This window comes from Leptodactylus fuscus, chromosome 5 (assembly GCF_031893055.1).
Source record: "Leptodactylus fuscus isolate aLepFus1 chromosome 5, aLepFus1.hap2, whole genome shotgun sequence".
Lineage (NCBI taxonomy): Eukaryota > Metazoa > Chordata > Amphibia > Anura > Leptodactylidae > Leptodactylus > Leptodactylus fuscus.
The window spans coordinates 157,988,626-158,005,098 of NC_134269.1; the positions used below are offsets into that span (position 1 = coordinate 157,988,626).

Sequence of the window (16,473 nt, forward strand, 5' to 3'; positions counted from 1 at the left end):
TGGCATGCCATAAATGTCTAAAAGCCAAGGGTTTGACATTGGACACCTGCACGCATATAATCGTGTCTTTAGACAGCGTGCTAGCCATGTTTTTTTTTTTTTTTTAATGGCTAGCACACTGAACCATTATAATTGGCTCTATGCACATGACCGTATATTTTTACAGATCCTATATCTGTCCACTTTGCGGCCAAGGTCACTGAAGGGTCCATCGAGACACAGGCAGCACATGTGTATTAGCCATGTGCCTTCCATGCTGTTCGCTCATTAATCAGGCGCATACACAGAGTTGCATGTATGTAGCTTAATGTGGAGAATGGGGATCTCCAACCACCTTAAGAAGTGCTGTTCCCTTCTGCTCTGATTGACGGATGTTGCAGTCTCACAATTGGATGCTATGGCTTCTCACTCAGTGCTGAACTTGATATTCATTTAAAAAGGCAACAAACTTCACAATATTTTAATACATTTGTTGCAAATAATGACAACGTTGACTTCAGCAAGATTACTGATGTTTTACGTTGCGCACAGATCAGATTTTCATCAGTCTGTTGTGATTTTAGTAACTATGAATTCTAATGGCATGTATTCCTTCATTGCAGGAGAAGAAGCTCTCCATGAATATCTCAGAACAAAAGCTGTCACAGTGGAGTATTAAGTTTGGAACTGCCACATATCCGTAACCATCATGAACTTAAGTTTATAGTGCAATCCGTCTTCACAAGAACTGTATATATAAAATGGGAGAACAATGAGAACCATGTGCCTATATTGTTACCTTCATACAGCTACAGGCCTTTCCATGTAACACCCTTTCCTTTATAAAAACATGATATATGCAATCTTTTTGTCATGGCAGGGATAATCTTCAGATTTTAGTGAAGAAAAGAAAAAGTAGCAATTGCAAACAGGGCTTCTATTTACAGACACGCCGATTGTACTACATTAGACATATATAGTTGTAAAGAGTCCCTTGAGATGCAACAGAAACATGAGAAGACTCTAGAATGACCTAAAACCATACTGAGTATGTTCTATTAAGGGGATTTACACTTATTTTTAATTGCTGGATTTGATTAGATTTTGATTAGTATTACTATGTGAGCAAGGACTGGAGGATTTCCCCTTTATAACATGGACTAATAGGGGATGTCTCGTTGGTACCCCTAAAGGATATCTGTCGCATGGAACATGTAGTAAAGTCTGCAGGTAGCATGTTGTAGAATAGGAGGAGACTACATGATTGGCATATAGTTTTGTGGAAAGAGATGAAAACTTCAATAATAGCTTTAATAGATACATTCATGTAACCCTGTGGTCGGTCCCCTCAGTGATTGACAGACTGTGCTTGCGGAGATAAGGTAGTCACCAATAGTACAACCCCAATTAATAGATGACCATTTCTAAGAAATGAAATAAATAAAAACACAAGATACTGAATCTTCCACAAAATTATAAATAATATATACACTGATATTTAAATTGTCTTAGATTGCTTGACCACTTGGACAGAGAAAGCCAAGGATAGTTATATGCACTCAGTGGATGTTTGTCGGACAACACACTTGTTCTCCGCTTCCTGAAAAATCTTATGTGGTAGCGGAATCAGATCCTGACAGGATGAGAAGAAAATAAATAAATGTTTAAAGTGTGCTTTATAAGTGGTTTTTGTTTTGTTTGCTTTTTTGGGGGGGTGGGGTGCAGAGACTGTCCCTTGACTCCCCGCTTTCCAAACCCCCCATACTTTTTCCATTCACAGAGACATATAAGGGCTTAAAGGGGTTTTCCCCCCCATCTCCCTGTCTCATCTCACTTCCTGTAGTCCCTCCCCCCCTTCCAAATCCAAGCTTGCTGTACAGGACACTATGAAGCATCACAAATATTTATTATGATTGTTAGAAATCTAATAAATGCAGGTCAAATAATATGCACATGATTTTAGAGAGCTCAGTGTTATCTGTGTGTTTACATAGAGATAACAGACAGCTCTTTATCAGCAATCAATCAACTGCAATTAGCTGAATTGATTGTCCTGTGGCAGAGCTGTGGATAACACTTGTCCTATTGGGTCTGGCCCTATGGAAATGTTGTGTAAACAATGGGTAGAATAATTTCACATAGCAGGAAAACAAAGCAGCATTGATAAAGCAATAGATTTAGGAAAAGTCTTCAATTTACATAAGTTACCAGTATAGATAGGACCCTTGAGACGGGACAACCCCTTTAAATGTTTGCAAAAACAAATTGTATTGTAATTAGTACATTTATGAAAAACAATGTACTTGGGGGATAGGAAATCAGAATGGAGTGGAATTGAAGACTTTATAGGCTTCGCTTTTATGTTGTTCACTGTGCAGCCAAAATGATGTCACCTGTACTCTATGTTCTTGTGTAGTTCTGGAGATGGTTATTTATACAGTTTTATTTACATTTTAATACCTTAAAAATTCAAAACTTTTAGATTGACATATTCTGACACCTGTAATTTTATTTTATTTTTTTAAATATTTCACGTATGTGGATACCAAAGGGAGTTATTTTTTGTGGGACCACTTGCACTTTTTAGCTCTACCATTTTGGGGAATGCTTTAATCATTTTTTATTTTTGGAGGTGGAACAGCAAAAAAAAAAAAAAAAAAAAAACCTCACCCCACACATACTCACTTGCTCCACTGTCTCCCAGCGTGTTCCGATCCTGCTGCTCCAGTGTTTTCAATCAGTGGCCTAAGTAAAGGGACCCGGGAGATCACAGTGCAGCAGAGTCTTTGCCAGAATAAAACACTGGAGTAGAAGGAGTGGACGTAGAAGGAGTGGACCACGCTGGGAGACCCTGGAGCCAGGTAAGTAGTATTAAATGGAGATTTAATATGCATAAAATGATGGAATACTTTGGTATAATAAAAAAAAAAGTCAAGTTGGTTTCCTTGAAACACCTTTATTGTTTGTCATTATAGCAATAAAATTATAACACAATTTTCAACAAGACTGCAAGAAAATATACTCTTGCCAGTGTAAAAGTTAGAAAGAGTGTGCTTTTATAAAAAGCATACATTCATTCCAGTAGTGAAATGATAAAACCATTAGCATTGTTATAGGTATCCGCCAGTCACTACAAGGTTAGTCAGTTCCTGAGGATAACTGACTGTCGGTCTAAGGCCACACACACTGCAGATTTGTTCTAAAATTTATATAGAAAATCTACAGCTATGTACAGCACATCTTCAGATTTGCAGTACATTGCTTTTTAGGGTTTGCCCTTGGCAAACTATGAACTCTGGAGCCCAATATGCACGTCCCATGTGTATCTGTCTTGGATTTGCTGGCCTGTTCTACAAAGGCATATCAGTTTACTAGGATCCCATGAAAATATTAAGACATACTCATGAAGTCTATTTGCATGGATCTTAGTGAAATGATCATCTACATTGTAATAAAAATTATAAACCCTAACAACTGTACATAGTTGCTAGCAAAATAACATCACCTATTAAAGGTGGCATTGGTTTTCTGACATTGTCACTTCCACGCTAGAAATCAGAGTATAACTCAGGGATGTGAAGATTCACTTCAAGCCAGTTCCTCTATCTTGCCCTTCTTTCCTTTTTTTTGCAGCCTGATGTTATGTTCTGTCACTTCACTGTCTGAATCAGAGCTTGAGCTTTCTTCTGAATTATCAGGCTCCTCTTCACTTGAATCAGAGCTGTTTAGTTCAACTAAGGCCACGTTCTAGAAGAAAACACAAAGTTACAATATTAGAGGTGATCTGCAGTAACATGAAAAACAAACAGTCATAACCAACAAACTCAAGTATTGTTTACAGACAGAAAACAGAAGATACTTGTAAAGCAACAGACACGGAAATAAGATCTCACACAGTAAATAACCTTCAGGGTCTTGCCTTTAACTTCATATCAGAAGGTTTAAAGTCATACAGTATAACAAAGTGGAAAGGTAAGCTAACAATACAAGTGCTTAAATACTATGCACTGTAGGTAGGCCAAATAATGCACCCTTTCTAACTGCCCTTTTCACCTAGGGCAAAGACTGTCAGAAAGCTGTGTGCACTTTGCAACCAGAACCTGTATACAGAAAGATGATAAAATGAGCTTGGCAAACATCTGGTGGCATGAGACAGAAAAGGGCATAATAATACTAACAATAAGTACTGCAATAATGTAACATCGTACACGGTATCCAACGCCTTTGCAATTGGTGGCCAAACACAAGAAAACAAACCTTCATAATACATGCTTATACACTGTCTACCAATAAGTATTTGGATACCAATGCAAATGAAGATATCTGCGGTCATGATGTACGTCACGCCTTCCGCCATTAAATAGGAAACAGCATTGGCATTAGTCGCATGCAAGATGCCATGAAGTGCAGAGTTGTCGGATTTCAAGAAAGGGGTAATTGTGGGGTACCACAGAAATGGTTGATCCTTAAGGGACATAAGTGAACTGAATTACCCAAAATCGACAATGCTCTATGCGATTATGAAGTGGAATGTGAACGGCGATTGTCGGAATGTGCCCCAAATCGGCAGACCTCTGAAACTGGGAGACAGAGACCGACGACCAGAGAAACCGCACATAAGTCAGGAGATTCAACAGGCATCCGGGAATATTGTGTTGATCAATACATCCGTAAGGAAGCATCTGCTGGGTTCTACCAACTATTGAATATGAGTAAATGTTGTTTTTCTATTTTACCACACGTGTCCAAATACTTATTGGTAGACAGTGTATAAATATCATGTCTGTAAGTGACCAAATGCTGTATCACCAAACTTACCATTTCTATTACTTTTTCGTCACCCTCAACGTTTTCTATGTCGAACTTCCCATCTGAACAAGATTCTATTTCCCTTTTAAGATTCTCATTGGCTTGTGCCATTTGAGGCAAAAAGTTTTGTACTCTATCAAGTACTGTAATGACAAGATGGTGAAAAGAAGGAGATTAAACTTAAAGAGTAGCTAAACTTTCGGACATTTGATTTTGTGTCATTAATAAGATTTGCAATATACTTTATGAACAACTTATGTATCTTCTTTCCATTGTTTCTGTATGGAGAGCTGACCCTGCCTTTCAATGAATGTTACGGTGTATGGAGTATGGGGGATGTGTAAAATGTAGAGAAAGTGAAGGTGGGGGAGGGTCACTAGTTTTAGACCTTTCACTGTCAAGGATGTTAAGCCCACAACCTCAGCATTAAATGATAAATCAAGCATATTTACCAATCCTCATTTCCCCAGACCCCTTTAAGGTTCTCCACTTATCTGTAGCAGCTCTGCACAAAGCCACAGACATCACTAGTAGATGCCCGAATTGTAGAGCTGGAAGCTAAAGGCTTCCTGCTTTACCATTCTATTCAGGTATATCTGTGTTCTAAGAAGGCAGATACAGCTGAAAGAGGACAGATTGTCATGTAGGACAGTAGACTGTCAACACCATGATTGGGAATCCCTGTACCAAACAGTACATAAAGCCAAAAGCAGATGGTATAGCGGCCTGGTGCCATTACTGCAGCTCAGCTCCCACAGAGGCCAAACAACCCCATAGCATCATCCCGCCTCCACCAAACTTTACAGTTGGCACAATACATTTGTCTGACATTCGCCGAATCCATGCTTGTCCATCAAACTGACAGACAAGTGTGATTCATCACCCCACCAAACAATTTTTGGCAAGTATGAAAACAAGGTACTGCGATTAGTTCAATGGCGTTTTTCCTGCTGACAGACTTCCTTTAAGAATAGGGACTAATACTTTTCTCCATACAGTGTATCTACACAAGGATCAAGTGGAATATATGTGCCACCAAAAATGCACAGTACAGAACACAAAGTAAAAATAGACTTACTGCTGCTTCTTGGCATTCTAGATATTGGAGGACAGGAAGCAGTTTTCTTTTTCTGCTTGGAATTTATAAGTAACTTGTTGTACAGACCTAAAATGGCACAGAATTAGCAAGGGATTCAGGATAATATATGGATATTAGAAAGCTGTAATGTTCTATTAATCTAGAAATAAACAGTCAAACAATCAGTTGTGCTACTTTTTAAAATTAACAATATTCTAAATAAAATCGCACTGGGAGGTCAATATAAAAAACAAAAAAACAAAACACACCATTACTCACCTCTCCTCAGTCTTCTGCCTGACATCAACAGTGACGTCCTGTTAGTGCCAAGTGACCAATGCAGCCAATCTGGGCATTCTGTTTGGCTGAAGCAGTGACTTGAACAGAATCACTGACCTAAGTAGTGGTCATTACACATCACTGCTGAGGCCAGTCACATAATATTCATAGACAGGTCACCATTAGGAAAGTGACCAGCTGCTGCAGGGGCCTAAACATCAGAATAAGACCATCAAGAATCAGCAACAGCACTGACTGGGCTGCCACAGTGTTAAAGGGGTTGCCCAAGAATTAGAGCAACACGTGATGATAACAATAATAAAAAAAAAATCTAAATAAATACAAAAGCACAATCACCTGTCCCTAGCGCTCCACTGTCCACCACTGATTGATCTCAGAAGTCACATGAGCCGCAGGACTTCTGGTAACAAGACACTGGTATGGGACATTGGCAGACAAAGATCCGCAAAGTACTGGCAAATATATTTTTTTTTGTTTGTTTTTTTAAATGGACACATTTATTTGAGTCAGACAACCCCTTTACATCCGGCCAAAAAATTCTGAAGTTTATGGTAAACCTCCAGACACTCCATAGAAGTGAACAGAGCACACTGGCATTTCATGCACAGGGAACTTTCAGCCCCCATTCTTCTGTTCACTGGGAGCCCAGCAACTGGACAATGATCTTACACCAAGTACCAGCTATGCCCCTTTATGTGAATGACTATAGGCTCAATAATGAGTACAGCTCATCCAATTAGGGACTGTAGGTAGGTACAAGACAAGTACTGGTAGAGAACATCTAGTGTCTCCTACACATAAGGCACATGTGCTCAGGATACTAATGTCACCCACCTCCTTCTGAAGAGCCCACCTCCAGCAGCTCCCCAGACCGCACAGGTTCTGCTCCTTGTCCCTCAGCCGCCTCCATGTTTCTCCCAGTAAGTTCCAAGACAGAAACGTGCGACTAAGTAGCAGGAAGCAGCAGCACAGTGATGACGTCACCGAGCGCCCCTGTCGCCGTCCATAATTACTATGGGCAGACCGTATACTGATACTGTGTTTCCATTACTATATGTGTCGGTGGTAAATGGGTTTATACTTCTCCAGTATTACATAAGACAAGCTACCAGCCATGGCGGCCTCTACTGGTCACCTGTATGCACTACACTGTGTGAGGCAGCTGGATATCGTATACCTGTGCTCAAGGTTCACACCTGCGCTTTAGTTTACGTTTGTCGGGTCCGCTTGGGCACTGAAACCCAAACCACTTTATCACCCGTCGGCCCCATAGAGCATAATGGGGTCCGCCGGGTTTCTGCCCGATTTTCGAGCGGACTCGGTGCATGAATCCACAAACGGAGACCGAGCTGGTGTGGTGTCGGTGTAGTATACGGCAACTGGAAGTGACGGCCACAGAGGGCTCGGCCAAATTCATTTTTTGTTGCTCTTGGTGACGTGTCAGTGGTTGCCGGGATACACAAGTCCCGCCCATACGCGTGGACACAGTAATTGAGAGGGGTCCGGTGACGTCACTGCATTTCACCACGCCCATTCCCCGTACGCCTGCGTAGCGGTGATTTGTCAGCTCGGCTGTCTGGTCACGGAGGAGAGGCATGCCCCATGGGGGAGAACGGCACCATGGACCGAGGAGAAGCCGGCTTATGTTTAAGGTATAGACCGCGGCGTGATGTCCTCTACAGTGGTCACAGACCTGTCATATGGGGAGCGCTGGAGCTGTCACTTGCTTTATGGTGGTCAGAAGCCTGCAGCTGTCACCTGTGTGTAACTCTGCACCTGTGCCCATGGGGTACCCTTCTACAAGGTGAAGGGTTGGCAGCTGTGTGTCTGGGGAGGGGGGACAGCACCAGTCCCATGTTCTTTATGTGTGACTGTGTTGATGTTACTGGTGCCCTTCTGATGGTTGTCACAGTGGTGGTGCCCTTATACAGGTTATGGGATGTCAGCTGTGAGTATTGGGGGGGCAGCATTGGTCACATATTCTGTACGTGTGACTGTTGATGATGTCCCTGTGCCCTTCTGATGGTTGTCACAGTGGTGGTGCCCTCATACAGGTTATGGGATGTCAGCTGTAAGTGAGTGCCAATCCTATATTCTGTATATGTGTTAATGATGTTACTGGTGCCCTTCTGATGGTTGTCACAGTGGTGGTGGTGCCCTTATACAGGTTATGGGATGTCAGCTGTGAGTCTGAGTGCCAATCCTATATTCTGTATATGTGTTGATGATGTTACTGGTGCCCTTCTGATGGTTGTCACAGTGGTAGTGCCCTCATACAGGTTATGGGATGTCAGCTGTAAGTGAGTGCCAATCCTATATTCTGTATATGTGTTGATGATGTTACTGGTGCCCTTCTGATGGTTGTCACAGTGGTGGTGGTGCCCTTATACAGGTTATGGGATGTCAGCTGTGAGTATGGGGGGGGGGGGAGGCAGTATTGGTCACATATTCTGTACGTGTGACTGTGTTGATGATGTCACTGTGCCCTTCTGATGGTTGTGACAGTGTCGGTGCCCTTTTGTGAGTCTGAGTGCCAATCCTATATTGAATGTGTGCTGATGATGTCACTGATGCCCTTTTGATGGCTGTTTCATTGCTCATACCAGTATATACCTTTTTGGCATTGGTATCTGTGCAGGGAAGTGACAATAATATAGATGGTAATGAGAGCTCTCACTAGCGTCTAACTGCTGATGGTCACATTATTGAGTGCCAATGTCTCTTCCAATGACTTGTTAGCTGAATATATCCCAATTATAGCATCACCTAGGTCACACACAGTGCCAGGCAGATTCCCTACAATTCCCCATTACTGATTCACAGTCAGTAACTTATGATTCATGAATATCTCTGTAATAAACCAGCAATGAAATGTGACCACTGCTCACAATTGGATTCCTTTCATCCTACTGATGTGACATCGTGGTATTCTCAGAATGCAAGCTGCTGCACGCGGTAAAAGGTGTTGTCTGTTATAATGTTCTACAGTGCAGTAGTAATGTCACTTACCACTATACCTAACAACATCCTCGGGGATTTCCCTTCGCCTTCAGGTTTCGGCTGCTTGTCTACACAAACAGTACGTGGCTAAATGACTGAGCCTGCAGACTTTTTATCATATGCTGCTTCCTTATTTTTAGAAGTGAATGCAGACCATAGACTTGAATGGCCGAGATGAGTAGAGAAAAGAGAATATAAATAATGCATGATACAAAGTCAAACTTTTGAGGTTGCAGACATTTTCCTGTTTTCTTGTATTCTTGAAATATTGACGCTAGGTTCACACATGTGTTCGTATTTCTGTCCTTTGTGTCTGCTTCGGGACCTGAAAAACAAAAACCAAATTTGCTTAAAAAGTGGTTACCCGCAGACTATAATTGGGTTCTGCTGAGTTAACGCCTGGTTTCTGCCTGAAAAATGCACATGGAGACCGGGTGCAGGTGTGAACCTAGTCTTAGGCCTGGATCACATCTGCGTTCGGTCCATTCCATTCCTCTTTCCGCATGAAAAATGTGGAGAGAAAAGTCCTGCAAGCAGCACTATTTTCTCAGCATTTTCTGTGCAGAAACCAAGTGGAAACCACACGGACCCCATTATAGTCTATGGGGTCTTTGGGTTTCCTAAAGTAACCACTTTTTTTATGTGGATTAGGTTTCTATTCTGGGGGGCCCCCAAACAGAAACCCATGTGCAGATGTGAACCGGGCCTTAGATGACTTGAGTTTGCATGTGAGAAAGTATATTAGGTTATAAACCCATTCATACTAACCTAAGGAATCAGTAGTAAAGAAACCGACTGTGTGCACAGTTACTGTTTAGTATTGTAGGTGACGTGGAGGTAAAATGTCTTGGGGCGGTAATAAGCTTCTGTTAGTCAGTGCTGGATGTGCAGCATATGGTGTGTTATCTAGTGTGTCATTTTATTTGCAAATGAAAGTATTTGAGGCTTGAATTTATTGAATTGTTTATTATATGGGTGTGATACTCTCCGGGAGAACTCACCACTAATAATTGTGACTTAAAGGGAATGAATCACCTAAAAGTAACTAAAATGTCTTTTTTTTTTTTTTTTTTTCTAATCAGTTTTTTTTTTCCTCCCTTCAATTTTCTTATGTTATTGCACATTATTATGGGAGCCGCTATCTTGCCAAATCTGCTGCACTACTCTGTGAATATTGGTTAAGAAATTTGCTTTTCAGTAGTCTCCTTGACTTATGAAAACCGTAGTGTGTTGGAGAGTGATGGTCTCCAGAACCAATGACGCCAGGTGACAGTAGGATGTGATGTCACTATATTTGACAAGTCTCCCATGGCTGCAATGTTTACATGTGGCCACAGGCTTTTGTCCCAGCACAGAATTTTTGGTAGGATTATGTTGTTATATTGTTTTACTAGGTCAAGGGCTTGTGGGGAATCACTCAGGTAGATGCTTGTAGCAGTGCAGGAAACAGGGACACAGACACTGGGTTGCACACAAGTTCAGGCTTTATTTACTTGTAGTGCATAAACTTCCTTTGCAAAGGCACAAATAACAAAAACAAAACCCTTCTCGGCTGAGAAACTAACTTAAACATAGGGACGCTTTTCCCTGACTATACAGGAGACTGGCTACCAGTCTCCCACCTTAGCAACAACAACGGGTGGCACAGTACCCGCTTTGGAGGTCCGGTCTGGACAGGTCAACTCTGTCAGTGTGGTGCCACCCTGCTAGTCTTCACACTCAGACTGTTATTAGGGCCTGATTAGTCAGCTGACCTCCCTGGTGTGAATCTTTACCATACACCCTTTAGGTGCCTGGCTGGAATGTACCTGTCTTCCCAGACCACACCCTTCACTCTCTCACAGGCTATACATCAAACATAGTTCCAGCTATAAAGAACTTTCTAGATTTCTTTTTTTTAATGAATTTTTCATGTTACTATTAATTCAAAACCACATATAAGAGTAACACAGGCTTCTGGGTGATACATTTTACACTGATACATTGTTAAAAACTCAGTCCAATAGAGAGATTTGCCAAGGAAATTGAAAACATATCTGATGATACATCTAATATTTCAATACTTTTTTATTATTAGCTTTGGTGGAACAGAATCTATACTATTAAAGAACAATAACATAATATAGCGCCCTTATCAGAACTCCTATTCTATCTGTAAAACAGTAGGAATGATAGAACAGCAGGCTGGTAGTTCTTATACTTGTTTCTCAGATTTCTCTCATGACCTCACATTCACTTCTGAATCAAATTGATCCAAATAAGAGATCTAAAAATATACAAACTCCTCACCGTAGACTTCTTAAGAGGTAGGTGTACCTTCACCTCAGTAAATATAATACCTGGCACCGATCATGACATGTCTATTTCAGTAAATACTTGTATTATCTGTCATATAACAATAGTGGAGTACCCTGCTTTGTTATTCTGTTATTCCTCTTAGAAATTTTGGAATACTTTGACAGCTGGGTGTTGTTATTCCTAATTTCAGAGGAGTGTATCCTTGTGGAATCTGGCACTGCCTAACTGAGTTATTTCATTGTGTAGGGACAAGAGAACTGTAACATTTGTTCATAAATTTCTATGGGCAATAACCAAAGAACAAAAACAGAGATATATAGGATGGCACTGCTGAATATGCAAATAAAAGTCCGAGTAGACTGGAGGTAAATAACCAAAGAACACATCAGAGTTTGAGTATAGTTATAACGGTATTTGTGGGGTTTGCGGACCTGCGGCTTCACTTACCAATCCCCAATCCTGCTCATAGCTGCCTCCGCAGAAGAGGAAGTGCGGGCGGCTGTGAGCAGGAGTGGGGATCGGTAAGTAAATAGGGCCCATTACCTGCTGAAGTTGCTCCAGCAGGTAATGGACTATTAAAAAAAAAACCAAAAAAACAGGGGCCCGCTGGTCCCCCTAATTTCCTGGGCCCTGTGGCTGCAGCTACTGCTGCTACCCTGGTAGTTACGCCCCTAATTATGGGGAATACAAGTGTTTACTAAGGCTGTGCTCACATTAGTTGTCTGTCAGAGGACAGAACAACTGACAGAGTGCTAAACTAGTGGTTACATATGGAGACTCCAACACAAGTTTAAACTTCACCTAAGATACATCAGGAGAGGTGACAGATACTCTTTAAAGGGGTTTCCAGATAAACTGGATAACATGAGGGGCTGAAATAAAAAGAAGCAATATTCACCTATCTGGTCCCACATTTTGGAGTGAAGTCCCTGATCGCATTCTGTGCTAGCCCAGTGTGGGCTGGAAGTGAAACGGTTTAGACTACCTCTGCAACCTGTCTCTAGCCTTAGCGGTCACATGTTGGGTTTTGGCAATGTATTAGTGACGTCATTGGTAAACAGTATGTGGCCACTGGGGCTAGTTAGTGGCTGCAGCAGTCACTACAGCTGCTTCACTTCTATCCTAGGTGGTCTTGGTGGAGAATGGAATGGAGGACCCAACTCCGCAACTGAGGATCCGTGGTAAGTTAGTATTGTTTCAGTTATTTTTAATTATTATTTAACACCGTCTTGTTCAGATTTTCCTATTTATGGAGCAAAACCTGCAACAAAAAAGTTGAGTATTTGCAATGTGGGGCATCAACCTAACGTGGATCTGTCAATATATATGTGCAGCTTCTTTTGGCCAAAATGGCTTACCATTTTGTTTTAATGGAGCGCAGGTAAAAATAATCTGTCCAATGTACAGAAAGTATATAACAGGTGATTTCTCCAAAATGACACCAAAATCATATTGTACCATTTGGTTAATGGGAACAGTTAAAGGATTTTTCCTGTCTCAGCAAATCGCTCCTGAGATGGAAATAACTTGTCCTAAGTCCTAGGGTGGGACTCACGAGAACAGCGGAGCAGTGCTGCAAGTGTTCCCGTAACTGCCATACAGGTAAATGGGAGCTAAGGAAACAATATAGCACGTTTAGTAACACTGTTTTTGCTCAGATGCAGACTGGTAGTTATATATGTGTCCACTCTACCAGTGAGGGGATGGCTGTACCTACATGCACAGCAGCAGGGGGGGTCTCTAGTCACAACAGCTTTGAGGAGGGGTTGCAGTAAACCGGTCATACACGCTCATCCACCATTCAAGCTTCTCTTCACAGCAGTCGTATAATGAGAAGGAATGGGGTGATTGTGGGGTTATAGAAGATAAATGTGTATTGGGAGAAAAAACCCTTAGGAGAGCAATACCGATAAGTGTAGAATGTTGTTTTACCTTGAACTATTTCTCAAAAATGTGTTAGAAAATTTCTGGTTTTACCACTTTCTTGCCCCTGGGCCCATATACTGCCTGTGCAGCTTACTGTATATACTAAACTTGCAGTCATCCATGAGAGTCATTTGAACACATTGCTTTTATATAGATTTCTGTGGTCATAGACATTTGGTGGGTCTGTGCCGCCCTTTCCTGTCCTCTAAATCCCAGTTGTGACTGTAGCATATGTGGAAAAAGATTTCTATAAAACAGATTGCATTTGTGCATAGGGATGTTTTTCTTTATATACTTGGGTCAGATATAGCTTTGTGTTTTTCCTCTTCAAAGCAATGCATTAAATCCCTGTGTGCTGACGTAGACATCTTGAGAAGCTCAATAGCCTGTCCTGCACTACTGCGACTATAGATGGCCGATCTATTCCACCATGCAAAGAAAGTCTGCTGTTAACATTATATCTATCAACATTATAAGTATTATTATTATTATTATTATTATTATTAATAACTCTCCTTATACATGAGACCCCCAGTGGTATCATCTGAATGTAAGCAGCATGGATTGGACTCGACCAATGTGTAACCCGTGGACAACTCCATTTGTATGGCTGGAAAACCCCTTTAATTGCTCTTTGTAGTCATTATGTCATATACACATGTATGCAAATTCTTTAGAACAGCTTATTCTTAAAGACAATTGAACATTGAAAGACAAGCTACCACACTGATTTCAGCGGTTCAGCTCTTTGACTAAGAAACCATCATGAAAGCTGAACATGAATAACCGGTCAGTCTGGAAAACTCCATCTGGCTTGAGGACACATCCTCAACTTAGTAGCATGTCTGACTTTTGGATTGTAGGAACAGCTAAGCCTTTTTCGAGATGGATTATTATGGACATCGGGTTTGGCTGTGTCTGGAGGAAAGGCGCTCTAGATTAGGTAACTATCTTTGTGTATTTCATTCACTTTAATTGCAGTAGGAAACAAAATTGGATGAAAAAGGAGACTAAAGAATGCAGTTTCATTTATGCCCATGAAGGGTTAAGGCTTAGTTCACACCTGCGTCGCACTGTCCGCCTGAAATCAGCAGAGGTAAAACTACATGGAGGACTTCTTCCTCCACCGGTCTCAACTCTAAGACAATGGACTCACGACAGACCCATTTATAGTCAATCGGGGATTTGCCACAAATTTCACTTTATATATCTTAAAAATAGTGATTTCAAATCCACACCACAGGTCAAATGATGTTGCAGAGTGTGAATGATGTTTTGTAAAATCTTAGCTGGTTACTGTGTAAAGTGACCTGCTGTGACCCTGGTTTACACTTGATAACTACTGTTTTTCATTTTGGTACCGGCTATGATTTTCTAACCTGTCATCACATGAGCTGTTGTTAATAGTCTGGAATAGCAGTCTAGGATTCCCAGGATTCCTCTCCTTTGTATGTTCTTACAGAGATACCCTTTTTTTCTAACACGTAGGAATAGCCTTAAAAAAGGCTATTCTTCTCCTGTCTTTAGAAGTCTTCTACCGTTCGGTAGAAATCCCGGTTTTCTTCAGTATGTAGATGCTCATACAGCACTGGGGATGTCCCCAATGTTGCGAGAGAAATCTTCAGCGATGCCTCCATCTTCTTCTGGAATGCCCTCTCCCTGCGTCTTCTTCCGTCCTTGGTTTCAGTCTTCTAGGCATTCACATTCTGCACTGCCATCGGGCCTCGAGCAGAGCCAACTGCGCATGCCCCAATGGCTACAAGAAAATGGCCGCTTACATGTGGCCGCGTGTATGCTCAGTTGACTGTTCTGAAGAGCTATTGTACTGGCACCGATAGCTCTTCACTGGGGGCACAGAATGGGAAAGTGCTGTCGGCTTTCTAGCGGTGTATTATATCGCATGTGCCCCAGCAGGTCTTCACACCAGTACCAGAAAAAGATAATAGAGAAGCTACCGTATACCAAATGAACAGAGCTGCCAATTGGTCAAACTTCCATACCTTCATCAGACATTACAAAATTGATCTACTATCCAACGAGGATACTAGCTTTGGATGGAAAGTCGGTACAAGCGATAGACCCCCTGACTGTAGAAATCTAGCAGTGCTTTGATGGTGCTGTCATGAGGAAGCCCTGGAAAGTAGGAACTAGTCCTACCGGTAATTGTTTGTCCAGAAATCTTTCATATCTTTTCATGCTATTTTATTGCATAAAATTGATGCAATAGGTCATGATACTGGTTAGATCAGCGCTCAATGTGCTGGACGTGTTATTGTTAGTACAACCGTGGTTTGCCAATATAAATTCCATTTTCAGTAACCAGCTTAACATGTAATGCACAAGTCAATAGTGATGAAATGTTCTTTTATTGCCTGACCTGTTAAATACAGATGGCTGACTTCACAATGTGCTGGGGCTGCAGCGCCGCAGTTTGTGAATGGATGTCTTGTACACAGAATAAATAGTATGGATTCCAATTAGTCATTGCTTGCAGAAGTTGGAAAGTCTGCTTTAATGCAATGCAAATGGTTCAGACCTCATTTAATATTGTAATTTATGTGTTAGATCAAAACAGACAAAAAGTGTATAAATCAGTTTCCTACTTCATCTATGAATAAAGGGTAGTAGATTATACATGTCATGTGTGTATGCCTCCCTTCATTGTAGCTCCAGCAACTACCCCACCCAAGATAAGGGGAAAAAAAGTGGTCATGGCAGCAAAACTGCAGATCCTTCCTCTGAGGATAGGGCAGTGTAGAATGGGTTGGTGAAAACTTTCAAATCGGTGGGGATCTGACCACTCAGACCCCACTGATCTGGAGAACGGGGGAAGGGGGTTATGATTGGATTGGTGGTTGGGCAGCACGTGCATCACTCCATTCGTTTCAAAGTAAGCACCAGAGATAGCCAAACATTGTATATTGACAGTACTCTCCCAATGAAATAAATGGATTGGTGTGTACACTGGCCCCATTCTCGTGAGCAATGGGAGTCTGAATGTTCAAATGGACATGGGAAAACCCTTTTTAAGATTGCTGTATCAAATGCCATTCTTGATAACTTTCTCAATTTATGTGCTGATT

General features: G+C 41.4%; 3 protein-coding genes across 3 annotated transcripts in view; 2 read left to right on the forward strand and 1 right to left on the reverse strand.

Moving 5' to 3' along the window:
* Nucleotides 1–1,661, forward strand: part of ALDH1L2 (aldehyde dehydrogenase 1 family member L2) — a 34,443-nt gene extending 32,782 nt beyond the window's left edge. The window contains exon 23 of the mRNA XM_075274549.1: nt 603–1,661. Within this exon, the coding sequence (XP_075130650.1) occupies nt 603–658 (56 nt within the window). The 3' untranslated portion in view covers nt 659–1,661. The remainder of the gene's footprint in view (nt 1–602) is intronic.
* A 1,296-nt stretch (nt 1,662–2,957) lies between these two features.
* NOPCHAP1 (NOP protein chaperone 1) lies at nt 2,958–7,148 on the reverse strand. Its single transcript, XM_075276335.1, has 4 exons — nt 7,001–7,148; nt 5,867–5,953; nt 4,798–4,931; nt 2,958–3,726 (listed from the first exon to the last, which is right to left on the reverse strand). Exons 1-4 carry the CDS (start codon nt 7,074–7,076, stop codon nt 3,568–3,570), a joined length of 456 nt encoding a protein of 151 aa, XP_075132436.1. The 5' UTR covers nt 7,077–7,148; the 3' UTR covers nt 2,958–3,567.
* Nucleotides 7,149–7,715: 567 nt separating this feature from the next.
* SLC41A2 (solute carrier family 41 member 2) overlaps nt 7,716–16,473 on the forward strand; it is a 66,248-nt gene continuing 57,490 nt past the window's right edge. Inside the window, exon 1 of the mRNA XM_075274576.1 lies at nt 7,716–7,818. The gene's annotated coding sequence lies outside the window, so the exon portion shown is untranslated. The remainder of the gene's footprint in view (nt 7,819–16,473) is intronic.

Bases quoted from the DNA above. Each gene is read 5' to 3' on its own strand.
- NOPCHAP1 (XM_075276335.1), bottom strand. From the start codon at position 7,076: ATGGAGGCGGCTGAGGGACAAGGAGCAGAACCTGTGCGGTCTGGGGAG. The intron at 5,954-7,000 runs GTGGGTGACATT...GTGCCATTTTAG, and splicing joins GGTGGGCTCTTCAGAAGGAG to GTCTGTACAACAAGTTACTT. The intron at 3,727-4,797 runs GTAAGTTTGGTG...GTTTTCTTCTAG, and splicing joins ACGAAAAAGTAATAGAAATG to AACGTGGCCTTAGTTGAACT.